At 46.6% G+C, this 15794-nt stretch overlaps 1 protein-coding gene across 1 annotated transcript in view; it reads right to left on the minus strand.

Annotated features, from left to right (window-relative positions):
- Window positions 1–15794, minus strand: part of MARCHF4 (membrane associated ring-CH-type finger 4) — a 109244-nt gene that overhangs the window by 23002 nt on the left and 70448 nt on the right. The window contains exon 2 of the mRNA XM_003254053.4: window positions 2712–2867. Within this exon, the coding sequence (XP_003254101.1) occupies window positions 2712–2867 (156 nt within the window). The remainder of the gene's footprint in view (window positions 1–2711; window positions 2868–15794) is intronic.

The following is a 15794-nucleotide window of genomic DNA, read 5'->3' on the forward strand; positions in this document are numbered from 1 at the left end:
CCCTAATAAGCACTAACTAAATGTTCATTAATAATTGCAATTCACACGTAACAAAGAGAGGGTAGGAAGCAGCCATGAAGCCTTTAGACTCTCAGGGCCATGCTGTGCCTCCTTCCTCAGTGGTTCTTCTGGCTGGAAATATTGCTTCTGGAGGGTTGCTGAGATGATGCCCCATGGGACACAGGAAACAGTGTATTATTTTTCACAACTTTTTTTTTTTTTTGAGACAGGATCTCACTCTGCCACCCAGGCTGGAGTGGTTCAGTGGCATAATCATAGCTCACTACAACCTAGACCTCTTGTGCTCAAATAATCCTCCCACCTCAGCCTCCCGAGTAGCTGGGACTACAGTCATGGGCTACTACTCCCAGCTAATTTCTTTTGTAGAGACAGGGTCTCATTATGTTGCCCAGGCTGGTGTTGAACTCCTGGCCTCAAGTGATCCTCCAGCCTCAGCCTCCCATCAGTGCTGGGATCACAAGTGTGAGCCACCATGCCTGGCCTGTTTCTCATAACTCTGTCCGGGGCGTGAACCAGGAGGTAAGAGAACCAGGAGACCTGGAAGGAGCTTCCCCTCTCTGATAGCAGAGGCAGGCCTGGGATTCCCATCCATTGCTCCACCCACTTGTGGTGGGGCCTGCCAGCTCCATCCTACACTGCCAATGATCCAGCTGGGCTGGGGCATAGTAGCCCAGAAGTTGCCCACAGTACTGAGCAGGCAGCTGTCTCACAAGTTGCTGGGTCTGAGGAGCGCGGGATGTACAATTGGGACAATTTGGACCACAACCACACAAAATTGCTTCTAATCTAAACTACTTCCTTCTTCCAGTGCTATCCAGAAGTGAGATGGAATTTACTGAGCACACACCATTGCATTTCCAGGAGCAACAGAATCAGAGGGAGCCCCCAGCAGTGAGTGTCAAGAAACTCACAGTGGAAGACAGGGTAGGGACTCAGGAATAGATCCATATGGATCCTTATAGATCCATATTGCTAACATTGCCACTTGCTTACCTGACTTGGGAGATTAGAATAACCTTTTCGTTTTTTACCCCCAGGAAAAAGTTATCCCTAAATGCATTTTCACTTAATGAGCCAAGGGTGGAGCCAAGGAAGGGTGCTTGGGGGTGGGCTCATGAGTTTGGAATCTGATCCTTTCTTGAGGCTTGAGCTGGCTGAAAAGCAAGGGGAGGGTTAAGGCATTCAGACCCCTGCTGGAACCCAGAGGATGTGGAGTCAGCTGTCTCGTGACACTGCTATTTTAAGACACTTTGAGATTTTGAAATGAATTGAAGATGGAATCAGCAGCAGGGAAAGGCACCTCTTTATGACCCCTTGGTATACTACTAAGAGGGCTAAGGTGCCTGGGGCTTTTAGTGCCACCTTACAGAAATGCCCTGCAACCCCAGCACGCTTGTGTGTGTGCAACACACACACACATACACACTCATTCCTGGGATTGCCCCATGTAAAACTCCATGGGGTGTAAAATAAAACACCCTGGACACCATAGCTGTGGGTGCTTCCAGGTGCTCCTCCATGCAAAGACCCCAACGCCACCATCCCTCCCAACCGCCATTACCCCTCCTGGGCTTTCAGGACTCCCCCCTCCACCACCACCCCAGAGAGGAGGAGTGAGACTGTGCCAGGAGCTGAAGTCCCCATCCTCACTCTCGTGCTCACTAATTGATTATGTGGCAGCTTAATTGGCTGATCATGCGTATGTGGAGGTATTTTCAGAAGCAAAATGTTCTTTGTATGTGTGTGCTCCCCAAAGGAGAGCTGCTTGATTTGGGGTATTTGTGAGGGCGGCACAGGTGTGCCAGCTCCCCTGGGGACAATGGATGTGTCAGGGCAGGGATAGAGTGGTGGGGGCAGGCAGAGGAGCCCTAAGTTCTGTCTGAATCTGTGTGTCAGGCCCCCATTCCACCCTGGCCCTGCCTACCTTTCCACAGTAGCTTTTTAATATTCTCTCCGCTTCTTCTATTTCTTATTGCTCTTATTCCCATTTTTCTCTGCCTCCCTCTCCTGTTTCTTTTCTGTTTTTCTCTCTGTCCCTTGCCATTGGAAGTGTGGTCTCTGAACCAGAAGCATCAACAGATGCTCCAGACCTACCGAATACAACATCCCTGCTCCAGACCTACTGAATAGCCTGCATTTTGAGAAGACTGCAGATCAATTACATGCACACTGATGTGTGAGAAGTGCCAGTGAGTCTATTCTTCTTACTTCTTCTTTACCAGCCCATAGCTTGATCTCAGTCCTTCTCCTCACCCCTCCCATCTTCTGTCTTTTTGTTTCCTGTTCTCTTCTGCCCTCTGGCCTTTCTCTTTTTTTCTTCTTCTTCCCTCCCTCCTTCATTTCTTCCTTTCCTTTCCTTCTTTCTTCCTCTCCTTTCTGCATTCATTTATTCATCCTTTCACTTACTTATTCTCCCTTTTCCCTCTGATTCTCCACACTTCTTTCCTTCTGTATCTATTTCCCTCTCTTTGCCCCATCTCTTCCTCTTCTTCTTGCTGAAGCTTAAGAGAAAACACAAATGTCCTTTCATCCCCTCCTGCCCCACGCCACCCACCGTGCTTGCCCACCCAGCCCATCTCCTTCCTTTTCCTCAAACTGTCCTGAATCTAAGGTGAAGTAAGCCTCCTGTTGAAGCAGGTGGTGTGGAAGCCCCAGGCCCAGCAACCCCACCAGGCAGCCCTGGGTTGTACCTGCAGAGGATTTTTTGTGCTTATGGCGATGACGTGGTACTTGTAGTAGCACAGCTCGCAGCTCCAGCAGCCCCGCTCGCTGATCCACTTGATGAGGCAAGGCTGATGTGTGCACTTGACCGAGCCATCACAGCGGCACGGGCTCAGCAGCTCCCCCTGCAGGGAGAGAGCACAAGGTGATGAGGCTGAGACCTACAGTGGCTGGTGGGTGAGTGATGGGCGAGAGGGTGGCAGCTGCAGCCTGGTTTGGGCCACCCAAGTAGGCCACAGGCTTTGTTTGGGGGCACCAGACTCCACAGAGGAGGCCTGGGCTCCCGCACCCCCACCATGAGAGCCAAGCCATGTTGCAGCACAACTAACGGCTCTGAGTCCCTGCTACTACTTGATACAGCACAGTACTATTAATTACTAGGGTTCTACGAAGATGAGCGGGCTGGTTTCTGCGGAAGCCTCTGCTGTTCACAGTGGGGTGTCAGGCTGCAGAAGTGTCTCTGTAAAGGCTCAGCCAAGGGTTGCAAACTCAAATGCCCTCAAGGACAGACAGGCAACAAAATAACAAAAGCTAGCTAGTGGAGACTGAATTGGAAGGCTCAGACCCAAGCTAAAGGGAAAGCCACCATCAGCTCTAGACAGTGTAGATGTGGGGATCTAGGAGGTTGGACAAATGCCCTCACTGAAGGCCTGGGTCCCGCCAGCCACCCTTGGGCCTGGCCGGGGGTAGCTGGGAAGCCAGTTTGGAGGAGTTGGAATCAGAGGCAGAGGACTCAACTGAGCAAGATGGTGTCAGGATTTGAAACTTCCTTTGAGTGGACGGCAGCATTGGGCTCACTCTCCAGAACTTCCCATGACCATATGTCAGATGACCGTGGCTGAAACCTGTGTTTTTTGTTTGTTTGTTGTTTTTGGAACAGGATCTCACTCTGCTGCCCAGGCTGGAGTGCAGTGGCATGATCGCGGCTAACTGCAACCTTGATCTTCTGAGCTCAAGTGATCCTCTGGCCTCGGCCTCCCAAGTAGCTGAAACTACAGGCATGCACCACCCATGCCGGGCTAATTTTTTATTTTTTGTAGAGATGGAGTCTCATCATGTTGCCCGGCTGGTCTTGAAATTACGGATTTCTATCTGCCTCTGTAATCATGCACTTGGCTGCAGACTGTAGAACCAGCTCTTCCTTCTAAGATTCCTGGAATCATATTTCTTTTCCATTTCAACTCCTATCACTCAAGGATCTCACTGTGGCCTGGCTGAGGTTTGGAATGTCCTTTTACACCTGGTCTACCTGTCAGCTGTTACTGTCTTCAAGATGATTCGAATGCCACCTCCTACTGGGAGTGGTCACTGACTTCTCCAGGTTGAGCACAGTGCTTTGAGCTCTGAGTGCCTTATGCTGAGTGACTTGGGCACATCCCTGTTAGCACACTTGGCACATCATTATGAGGATCTATGCATATCCCTGTCTACCCACCAGAGGAGCCCCAGAAGGCAGGGTGAGGTATTCATTTTTGCACCCCTTTCCTCCAGTGCCAAGCCCTAAATAAGTTTTCATGTTTGAATAAGTACATGAAAAAATAAATCAAGTGTCTTCTCAGGTTGCCTGCACTGCCTGGAGGAACAGGAATGAGAATGCCCACTCCCTGAGAATGGGAACCACGTCCATTTTGTTAACTCTGTGAACAAACATCTTGCTCAGTGCCTGGCACTCCACTCTGTATTTGTGCAATGAATGAACTTGGCAGAAATGCTCAGGTGCTCATCCCCATGAAACCCTCCTTGGTTCCCCACTCTGCTCCTCCAATAACAACAGGCCCTCTTTGCTGTGGCTCCAGGCCCTTCCCATACCCTCTGTTATAGCATGACCCCATTTGCCCCTCACAGGGACAATATCTTATCCATCTTTGCAGCCCTAACATCTAGTAAAGGGCCTGGTAAAGTTTGATACTCAATCCAACTTTGAGAGCTGAATGCATGCATATCTGTTTTATGAATGAGAAGTTTTGCTTCTCTAGGACATGGCCAGCCTTTGACTACAGGTAGGCAGCCACCTCCTGGAGAGGAGAAGAAGAGGCTGGAGATGCCCATGTTGCTGGGCATTCGGCACACCCATCAAGGCCTAAGGGCCCTTGTACTGAGGAGCTGCTATATGGCTCTGAAAAGGAAACAGGAGGGGGTGAGTGGAGAGACATGCTGGGGGCGGGGCGGAATTCCTCATTATTCGTGGCAGTATTTCCTAGGCTCATTAATTCTAACAGGATGAGCTGGGTTTGATTAATCGGGTTGTTAAGCAGCCATGTCAAATTGCCCATCAGGTAAGAGACATTACTTCTGGTCCCTGGCAACGGTGCTGAGCGACAGTGAAGTCTCCACGCCTTTCTTCCCAAGCAACAGCCAAGAGACAAGGCAGGAAGAGCTGCTGCCTGGGGCACAGCTGATAACAAGACCTGGGCTCTTGTTGTGGGACCACTGGGGCTCATGGGAGCCTCCCGAGCCTCAGCATGCTAATCTGTGTGGAGAAAGGAGGAACGTGATCTGGCCTAATCCCAGTGCCTGGCTAAGGGACAAGAGGCCAGGACTATGCTGCTTCCCCTCCAGCGAAACATTCATTTTCCTTTAGGGAGAAGAAAACCCCAAAAGGCAGCATAGGGACTTGCTTCTGGCATTACAAATATTAAAAAGCAAGGATGGTCCAGGTGCGGTGGCTCACGCCTGTAATGCCACACTTTGGGAGGCCGAGGCAGGTGGATCACTTGAGGTCAGGGGTTCAAGACCAGCCTGGCCAACATGGCGAAACCCCATCTCTACAAAAAATACAAAAGTTAGCTGGCCATGGTGGCATGCTCCTAAAATGCCAGCTACTCAGGAGGCTGAGGCAGGAGAATTGCTTGAACCCAAGAGGCGGAGGCAGAGGTTGCAGTGCCAGCCTGGGCGACAGAGGGCAACTCCATCTAAAAAAAAATAAAAAAATAAAAAAAGAACAAGAAGAAGAAAATAAAGCAAGGACAACAAACTGTTAGAAAAGTTTAACTTTCGTAAAGGAAAAAGGAAGTAATGATTGGGTATTTGCTGTGGGGGTTGGGTGGAATCCAGAGAAACAAGCTATTTTAACTCTGGCATTCAGGCAAATTTTGTAGGTTATGATTTAGTGTATTTCTATATACATTTCGGGGAAAGCCCATCATCTTTTTAGTGTTTAGGGCTTCTAAAAAGCTTTAACAGGGACTCTTTGCCAACTACTGGTCAGACCTGTATGTCTCCAAGGACAACAGATGTGGAAATGAGCCAGATGGATTCAAGCTAAACTTAGGAAGATGCTCTTTGCAGTAAGCTCTGTTAAAAGCTACATGGACACTGAGATGAATTCTCGCCCCCTCTACCCTAGTAAAATTCTCTCAATATAAGAGATATCCCTGATTGAGGAGAAAGGGTAAATGACTCACTCAAGGTCACACGGGCGTCAGACTCTAAGCATCACCACCCGCTCTGCTCATCCGCCTTCCATCCTCTGGATCCTGCTGCCCCACCTGCACCTGTACCTGTAAGTCTCCCCTTCTCCAGGTCCCACCCCAATTCCTGGCCCAGCTCAGACCCTCAGCCAAGTCTCCCATCATCACCCACAGTTTGGCACTTCACCATTTTCAAATGCTGTGGGATTAGAGCTGCTCCTACATACCCCCTAGAACTGAGCACATCAGCGATGTACAATTAAGGTGTGCTACTAATTGAACAGGCCCCAGGGTATGGGAAAGGACAAGCTCCTCTGGCCCAGTTACTGAGGCTCCAGCATTTGGGCTGGGAGGATTACTGTGATCTTGTTTGCAGAGCTCAGCAAACTCCATAGATCAAAGGGACTCATTAAATGCAAAGGGCACCAGACACTTCCTCAATGATCTGCTCAGAGTGCTGGGGCCAGAGACTGCCCTGGGAATGACTAAAACAAGAAAAATGGGATCTTCTCTAATCATCTGCCACCCCAAGGGACACACTGTGAGGGAGTGGTTAAGAACACGGTTTTGGGAAACAGCCACTTCGTTTTTGAGTGTCTGTTCACCAGCTGTGCAAATTTAGCCAAGTGTCTTAACCTCTCTGAGGCTCCATTTCTTCATCTTTCCGTTGCAAGTAACTCTTACCTCCTCAAGGGTAGTAAGGATTTATTTTTTCCTTTGAGACACGATTTCACTCTGTTGCCCAGGCTGGGGTGCAGAGTGGCATAATCATGGCTCACTGCAGCCTCGAGCTCCCCAGGCTCAAGTGATCCTCCCACCTCAGCCTCTTGAGTAGCTGGGACTACAGGCACATGCCACCATGCCCAGCAAAATGTATTGTATTTTTTTGTAGAGATGAGATTTCACCATGTAGCCCAGGCTGATCTCAAACTCCTAGGCTCAAATGACCCTCCTGCCTCAGCCTCCCAAAGTGTAGGGATTACAGGCGTGAGCCATTGTGCCTGGCCTGTAAGGATTAAATGAGGTCATGCATGCAAGAGTTTGACACAGTGCATGGCACAACTAAGTCCTCCTGTTAAACTATTACAATTCTAACTCACATTTCTGTAAGAACTTTAATTTCATAGTTTTTTCTTCTACAACTCTGTTTCCTACTGTCACTCTAAGACAGGTGAAATAGATAAGGAAGGGAACGACTGCCTAAAGAAAACAGTCAATTGAGTCACCAACAGCAGTAAAGATTAAAGAATTGTCTAAGAGACTCTGCCCATCTGGGATGGATAAGGGACCCTGACTTCTAGCCCAAGATTGTTCCTTGTGTCACCATGGGGACACTGGGAGCATCTGGGGAAACTTCTTTTCAGGGGATGCCAAACAGAAGAAGAGTGCAGGCCTCTCGTATGGGTTAAGTGGGGTCGTGCTAGAGGCAGGAGGCAGGAGGCAGGAGGTGACCCTTTTTGCCTTCGTTGTGATGGAGCTGGTGGGAGGGAGAACAGATGTATTCCGCTCACCGCAGTGGGAGACCATAATATGCCTCCCCAAAATACGAAGGCGTGTTGAGCTAAGACAATTAAGAAGCAGCAGATTTAGGAGAGCTCTCTGCTCTTTCTCTATTTGCATAAAAGCAGGACATAGATTTACAAAGACAAAAGTTATCCTGCCTCCCCCTCTCCATCAGGAGAACAAAGGTAAACACTGAAGACAGCTTTAGACCCTCATCAGCCTCCAGATGACACCAAAGGAATTTATATATATCTATATATGAATATATATAAAAACTTATATATATATATAAACTTGTATATATATATATTTTTGTTTTGTTTTTTTTGGAGACAGAGTCTCGCTCTGTCACCCAGGCTGGAGTGCAGTGACACGATCTCAGCTCACTGCAAGGCTTACTGCAATAGAGGAATTTATATTAACAAGCTTTACTCACTGAAGTTCTTCTGCCCTTTGTTTTCTTCCCCCCACCCCGAGTTGCTGCCCATAGAGACTCAAAGTCCTTTTCCTTTGTCTTGCCACTTCTCTAAATATATATTGTTTTTGTTGAAGATGCTATATGAGCCAGAGTTCTAAGCCAGTGAATTACCTTTCATTTCTCCCACATGACACACACTGCGTACCCTAATAAACTTGCTCATTTTTCTCTTATCTGTCTTTTGTTACAACGTCTGTCCCAACTAGAAACTTGTGATGGTTGAGGAGAAATTGTTTCCCTCCCAACACTGCCAATAACACAGCAAGCTGCAGACACCAGTCTCCAGTTGTTTCTCCATTTATAGATTTCTTTCTGTTTATTTTGAGCTTGTTTCATTTTTCACCTCTTTCAATCTGAAGGTCTTGCTTCTGGAGTCCCTAGGTTACCTGGTTGCCATGGTAGTGACAGGTAAACCAAAGACTTCCTTTTCTGCCCACACAGGTTTCAGGCATCCCTGCCACTGAGTAGAAAGAAATAAATACAGTCTAGTGTAGCAAAGGCAATCTTGTACCATGCTGTAGTTTGGAAACTGGAGAGAACAGAACAAGGAGACAATAGAAACACCAGCCTTGGGGTGCAGTTTAGGGACATATTCCTTTAATAAGACTAATATGGTGGTGAAAAGCTTGGACTCTAATCTCAGGAAGACTTGGGTATATCCAAGCTGTTACAATCTGTGTGACCCGGGGCAAGCTGCTTAACATCTCTGGGCCTTGCTCAATTATCATTTATTCATTAAATATTTATCTACTATGTTCCAGGTTTTGTTTTAGGTGACAAGGACACTGCAGTGAATGGGACTGACTAAAATTCTCTAGTCAAGACAGACAATAAATATGATTAAAAAGTAGAGCATATGTACCTAAGAGGCTGTTATGTGCTATGGAGAAAAATAAGCAGGGAAAAGGGAAATGGAATAGAAAGGAGGGGGTGAGTTGAAATCCTACATAGGGTGACTGTGTATGAAGGCTTCACTCAATGGAGGTATTTGAGTGAAAAGCTGAGGAAAGTAAGGGAGCAAGCCATACAGTTATTTGGGGGCTGAGCCATCCAGACAGAGGGAACATCAAGTACAAAGGCCCTGAGGCAGAAACATGCCTGGTTTGTTCTAGGGGAACCAAAGAGGCTGGTGTCTCTGGGATAGAGTAGTTTAGAGGAAGAGGAGCCGAAAATGAAGTCAGAGATATAACAGGGATCAAGAGTCAGGGGACAGATCAGGCCAGGCTTGTGAATCATTTTAAGGACTTGGCATTTGTGAGTGAGATGGGCAATCATGAGTGTTTTGAGCAGAGGAGAGTGGCATGATCTGATCATGTTTGACAGGATCACTGGCTGCTCTATTGTAAACAGACTGGAGGGAAATAAGGGCTGGTGTTGTGTTCATCCAGGTGAGTCACGATGGTGTTTTGGATCACTATAGTAGCAGAGGAAGTCCTGAGAAATGGTCAGTTTCAGGATACATTTTGAGGATGTAGATATTAAGATTTGCTGATGGATTGGATGTGGTAAGGAGAGAAGCAGAAAAGTCAAGAATGATGCTAATTTTGACCTGCACAATGAGAAGGATAGGGAGTTGCCTTTAATCGAGATGAGAAAGACTGAAGGAGTTGCAGGTTTGGAGGAAAGATTGGGAGCTCAGTTTCAAAGTGTCAGCTTTGAGATGCCTGTTAGATATCCAGGAGGCGATGTCACGTAAATACTGAGAGATATGTTAGTCTGGAGTTTAGGGGAAGGTCCAGGCTCAAGATGTAAATTTGAGAGTCATTTGGTGTACAGATGGTGTTAAAAGCTGAGTCTGAATGAGACAACCAAAGCAGTGAGTATAGGTAGGAAAAGGAAGGGGTACCAGAGGTGATCGCTAGAGGATGCCAATGTTTAGAGGTCAGGAGATGTAGAACCAGCAGAAGAGACTGAGAAGCGAAGCTCAATGAGATGGCAAGAGGACATTTTTCCAAAAGCCAAGAAGACGACACTGTTTCAAGAAAAGAGGGAGTAATGGACCTTGTCAAATGCTGCTGATGGGAACCAAGCAGTAACCATGGACTTGGCAAGTTTTCTTTCTGGTTTCTTCTATTTTCTTAGTGCAATATGAAGAAAAGGCATAGGCTGAGAGTGAAGATTGGCGGGGGAGGTCCTGGATGTCTGAGGACTGGTATAAAATAGTCATCCGGGAGAGTTCTATGGTGATTAGACTAGAGAAATAAAGTATGCTTATGGGCAGCACGAAGTGTCCTTTCTATTAAAATAAAATAGCTCATCTGTGAAACTGAGGGAGGAGGGTAGTAAGAGACTCTGTTTAGCTCCATGCCTGGCACACAGTAAGCTCTCAGTAAATGCTGGCTGATAGGTAAGAGTTTATAGCAGATCTGCTCACCTCTAAGCCTACCTTCTCACCCACTTCACATGTTGATCAATTTTCTGGCTTCCTTTCTTTCTCCTCTCTGTAACATTTTCTTATTAATAATTCTATTGTTATAAATATTTCACAGTTCTACATACAAACACTTTCACAGACATTATACCACCTACTACCTCAATAGCTAAATGAAGCTAACAACAATTTCCTTCACTTTATAGATGAAGATAGAGAGGTTGTTACTTGCTCAAGAAAATGGAAAAGGAGGGCTCTGGAACCCGTCTGTCCATCAAATTTACTCATATCCTCTATGCCCATTGCAGTGACTCCTGCCTTCTGTCTCTACTCCCACCCACAGCAGCCTGTCCATCAGACCCTTACCTTCTTTGTCCCGATGTAAGAGATGGCCTTGCTGGCTCCCCTGTTATCATATTAACACCAAGACAGAAACCATATTGTGCTTTCCCCTGAGTCCCTTTCCTCTAAACCAGTTCCTGGTAGGTAGTATTTGTTGGGGATTAATTGATGTGTGTTTATGTTAGGGGGTGGGACAACATGGGGTTTTACTTCCCCTTCACACTTTATTTACAACCCCACCTTTGGTGAGGGGGAGAGATCTGTTAAGACAAAGTTAAGGGACAGAGGTTTTTGGAAGCATAGCAACCCATTAAAATTTGCTCTGAGATGGAGTCCACATTAGCAGGAAATATCCAGTTGCCTTGTAGTTGTTCCACTGTGAAGACTCAGAGAATCTAAAGCCTTGAAATCAGAATTTCCCCTCCAGGGTGGAGGTGGAGCCCATGTGTGTTGGTGTGGGGAGGAACGGGTATAGGAGTAGAAAAATTCACTGGATTTGTGGAGAAGAATGAGGAGAGATGACAGAGAAAGCAGGAATTCTCCAGTGTCCATATTAGATCGTCTCTATGATGACAGACTTGAGAGAGAAAGTACTGTTTTGTAACACTTCTTGGACTCCTATATTTGAGGAACCAGCTGACAATAAGGCTTGTCAATAACACACACACAACCAACTTTATTGGCACAACCAAACTGTGTGTGATATTGACCAACTATTTGTGTCTGTGATCTGGGTTGGTGGAAAGGGTTTGGCGGCGGAGGAGACAAAAGTGGATCACCAGTGGGGCCAGCGAATAGAAATAAGCTAGGAGAAACCAGAAGATTCCAGTGTCTTCTTCCTTCAGGACACCAGGCAGTAATTTCTTCACTCTACAGACCTGTGGGAGGTCAATGTATCCTGGTATCGGGATCAAGAAAAATGAACTACCAGGAAGACCTTCTTTCCAACAAAGATTGTGGAGGAGAGACGAATGGAGAAGGGTTTGACTCCTGCTGCCCTAAAGAATGATTGAGTTTCCACCTTATCTGTGGGAGACAGGCCGGTTGGCAAGATGACCTTCAAAGATCCTCTATGGCCCTAGAATCCATTGCTGTTCACAGACCAGCCAATCTGAATTCTCCTCATGTGGTGTCTGATAGTGTGTGAGCAGCTCTTTGTTTTCTGGCTGGAGTCTGTCCCAGCCAATCCTTTAGCTGCACCACCCGTCCATGGCATTTCACATGCTCCCTTCCCAGTCAGCTCACACCGGGCTTCTCGCTTCCCTCCTGATGGCACCAAGGCCAAGTCTTGGCTTCAGGAGACTAACAGTGTGTTGACACTGGCAAGAGGAAATAAGGCATTGTTGCAAGATAATTTGATTAAAAAAAGAAAGAACTCTATTACTAGGGAAAAAAGATTTAAGGCCTTAATGAGCTGTAGTTATCTACACGAAATCCAATTAACCACATAATTATTTCTAGTTCTACCCTCCTACCAGCAGCTTACTTTCGCACAAACACACACACACACATGTTTAATCTGCTTCCGTCTTCATGGAATATTTTCCAGCCTTTCTGCTCATCATTTCAATGTAAAAACAAAACAATGTAAAAAGAGACAAGGAAAACAAACAGATCCAAGCCAAACCTTCCAAACTATGTTTTTCATTTTCACAATAATTATTTTGTTCCTGCAGTGCTTTTCTCCCTATAATTTTATTGGTATAAGACAAATGTACCTATTTCCTCTAACTGCCTCTAAATTTACTCGACTAGTACTAGAAAGAAGAACTTAGCCTCACAATAATTGAATTTAAATAACATCCAATTCTATGAAGTCAAACATGATCTGCATAATAAACAAACCAAGCTATATGGGGGCTGGTGGAAAAAAAAGGTCACGTTTAATGTGTATATTTATAATCATATCTGTATTTCTAATGACCTAAATGTGTAATATACTGTCCGTTTGTCTTTCTGCATAACTCATCATTACCATCACCATTGTTACCAAACAGCTACAATTAAAGACTGACCTGCTCTCAGTTCTCCCCCTGGCTAAATAGAAAAACATAATTTAGATAAATCTTGCATGACCAGAATTGGGCTATTTGCATATGGTGGACTGGGCCTGTTTTCAAGTTCCAGGCCACTACCCTGAAATTTCAGGGATGCCAGGTCACCATGTTCTCTTTCTTTCCCAGAAATCAAGCCAAGGCAAAGGCACAGGTCCCCTGGCAAGTTAAGTGGCAAATAATCTTGCCTCTTATGAGCAGCCTTCCGTACACAAGCAGAGGGATCCCAGCCTCAGCTGTGCAAAACCCTCATGGTGTTCTTTGTAGGAGCTATGGTGAAATTCTTCAAAAATTAATTTTCAGTCACTGTAATTAATATTCAGTGTATTCAGGGGAAACAGCAGATGTTGCAAGTGCAAATGAGCTGTGATGACAAGTTACACTTCACTAATGTTCCGGATCACGGCCCCAGGCACTTAGAAACACTTCTGTGTATCGCTGACTCTTACAAAGCAAAAAAAGCAAGATCTTTCCTAAGAATCAGTTCCAGCTCTGCCACCCTCTCAGGCTGGCAGCCATGGGCTTAAGCAATCTAAGCCCTGATTTCTTGGTTCTCAGAGTTTAGCATGTGTAAGAATCACCTGGGAGGCTTGTTACACATTCAGAAGCTCAGGCTTCACTCCAGAGATTCTGATTGCGTGAAGACCCTCTCTTCTTCTCTTGAAGTAAGGTTGGCTGAGACTCATTTTGTGAAGCGCTGGACCAGATACTCTTCAGCAAATCTTGTCTCCTACATTACTTTAAGACTCTTCTGTATACAAAGATAAAAATAAGTACTAATAGCTGAAACTTACTGAGCACTTATCAGGTGCCCAACCCTGTATGCAAGTATTGACTGCTGGGTTCAAATCCCAGTTCTTCCACTTGCTTGGTGAGGGATGTTGTGCAACGTACTTACCCACTCCAAATCCCATCCACACCATCTGCAGCTATAACGCTTTGCCAGTGCTTCTGCTATTGTTGCAGCCTCTCTTGGTAACTCACACCTTTGAACATGTACTAGAGGCTAGGTATTGTCCTGAGCACCCGATAGGCATGGGGTGATACAGCATGGTTAGCGGGGCCTGCAGACCTAGGCTGGCTGGGTTGAATCCTTGCTGACCTGGAGTGAGTTTTCTTAGGGGTAAAGTGGGACCAAAGATACTTCCTGCCTCCCAGGTGCTCATGAGGATTCAATGGGATAATACAAGGTGAGGGTTTTTGTTTTTTGTTTTGTTTTGTTTTGTTTTTAGAGACAGGGTCTTGCCCTGTCACCCAGACTGGAGTGTAGTGTGGCGATCTCAACTTACTTCAGCCCTCAACTTTCTGGGCTTAAGCGATCCTCTCACCTCAGCCTCCTGAGTTGCTGGGATTACAGGCATGCACCACCGTACCCTAATTCTGTTTATTTTTGTAGAGATGGGGTCTCACCATGTTGCCATGCTGGGATTACAGGCATGAGCCACTGCACCCAGCTGTGAGATGTTGTTAGGACCCTATCTGAAACCTAGGGAGTGTTTATTGTGGTGTCATTGTTGGCTTTCATGTACCCACCTATCCATACTTCATCTCTTCACATCCTTATAAAAAGAGGTAGGGAGAGGACACTGCTCTCTTTGCTTGTGGACAAGGGGTGCCTTCCATGTATGGCCTTCCCAGGCACCTCACTTTACTGCCTTGTAAATGAAGTTCATCAGTCTGAAACCTGAGAGTGTGTAGTTGCCTGGGAGCCTAGATCATGTGTGTGGGTAATTATGCTGAAAGCCACCTGTCTCCAGGTGTGGCTAACGGCCCTGTTGTGTCAAGGGGAGGAAAGAACAAAACAGATACCCCATGGCTGGGCGCGGTGGCTCACGCCTGTAATTCCAGCACTTTGGGAGGCCGAGGCAGGTGGATCACGTGGTCAGGAGTTTGAGACCAGCCTGGCCAACATGGAGAAACCCTGTTTCTACTAAAAATAGAAAAATTAGCCAGGCGTGGTGGCACATACCTGTAATCCCAGCTACTAGGGGGGTTGAGGCAGGAGGATCGATTGAACCTGGGAGGCAGAGGTTGCAGTGAGCCGAGATCGTGCCACTGCACTCCAACCTGGGCAACAGAGCAAGACTCCATCTCAATAAATAAACAAACAAAAATAAATAAAAATAAAAGTACAAAAAAATTACCCGAGCCTGGTGGCGTGTGCCCGTAGTCCCAGCTACTTGGGAGGCTGAGGCAGGAGAATCGCTTGCACCCGGGAGGCAGAGGTTCCAGTGGGCTGAGATCGTGCCACTGCACTCCAGCCTGGGAGACAGAGTAAGACTCTGTCTCAAAAAAAAAAAAAAAAAAAAAATCAGATACCCCAGCCCTTTCTGCACCTGCCGGCCTCCATGTCTCTTCCTAAGGACTCGCCCCTCCCCAAGCCTTCTTCCTGCGCATGTGTGTGTTTCTACCTCCTGTGACCGGAGGAAACAAACAGCATCTCCTCTCCTTACCTCCCGGCTTTCAGGTAGGGCTGTGAGCTTGTGTGTTTCTAGGAGCAACTGGGGGTTTTGTTTTGCCTAGAGAAAGTGAAAGCAGGGCCCAGAGGGTAAAATGATCTGCAATTTTAAGAGCTTAGCAAGGAAAGGGGAACAGGAGAAAGAAAAAGAAACCTCTGCCCTATCATTTTCTCTGCCCACTTTATAAAGACATTGCAGTAAACATTTAAGTTGTTTTTCAATTCTTTCTCTATGTGGGACTTGTATTTCTTCTTCATTATCGGCTTCATCATTATACTCAATTTAAACTGAAAAACCTGCCACACAGAGAGGGCACTGGCCTTTCTGAGGGTGGCGCAATGGGGCAGCATTGAACTAGGAAAAAATTGAAGACCAAACCCCGCTCTGGGCTCAGAGCGCCAAAGGGTGGGTCCTGCGCCCCTGGGAGATTGATGC

The sequence above is a fragment of the Nomascus leucogenys genome, chromosome 22a (genome assembly GCF_006542625.1).
Source record: "Nomascus leucogenys isolate Asia chromosome 22a, Asia_NLE_v1, whole genome shotgun sequence".
NCBI lineage: Eukaryota > Metazoa > Chordata > Mammalia > Primates > Hylobatidae > Nomascus > Nomascus leucogenys.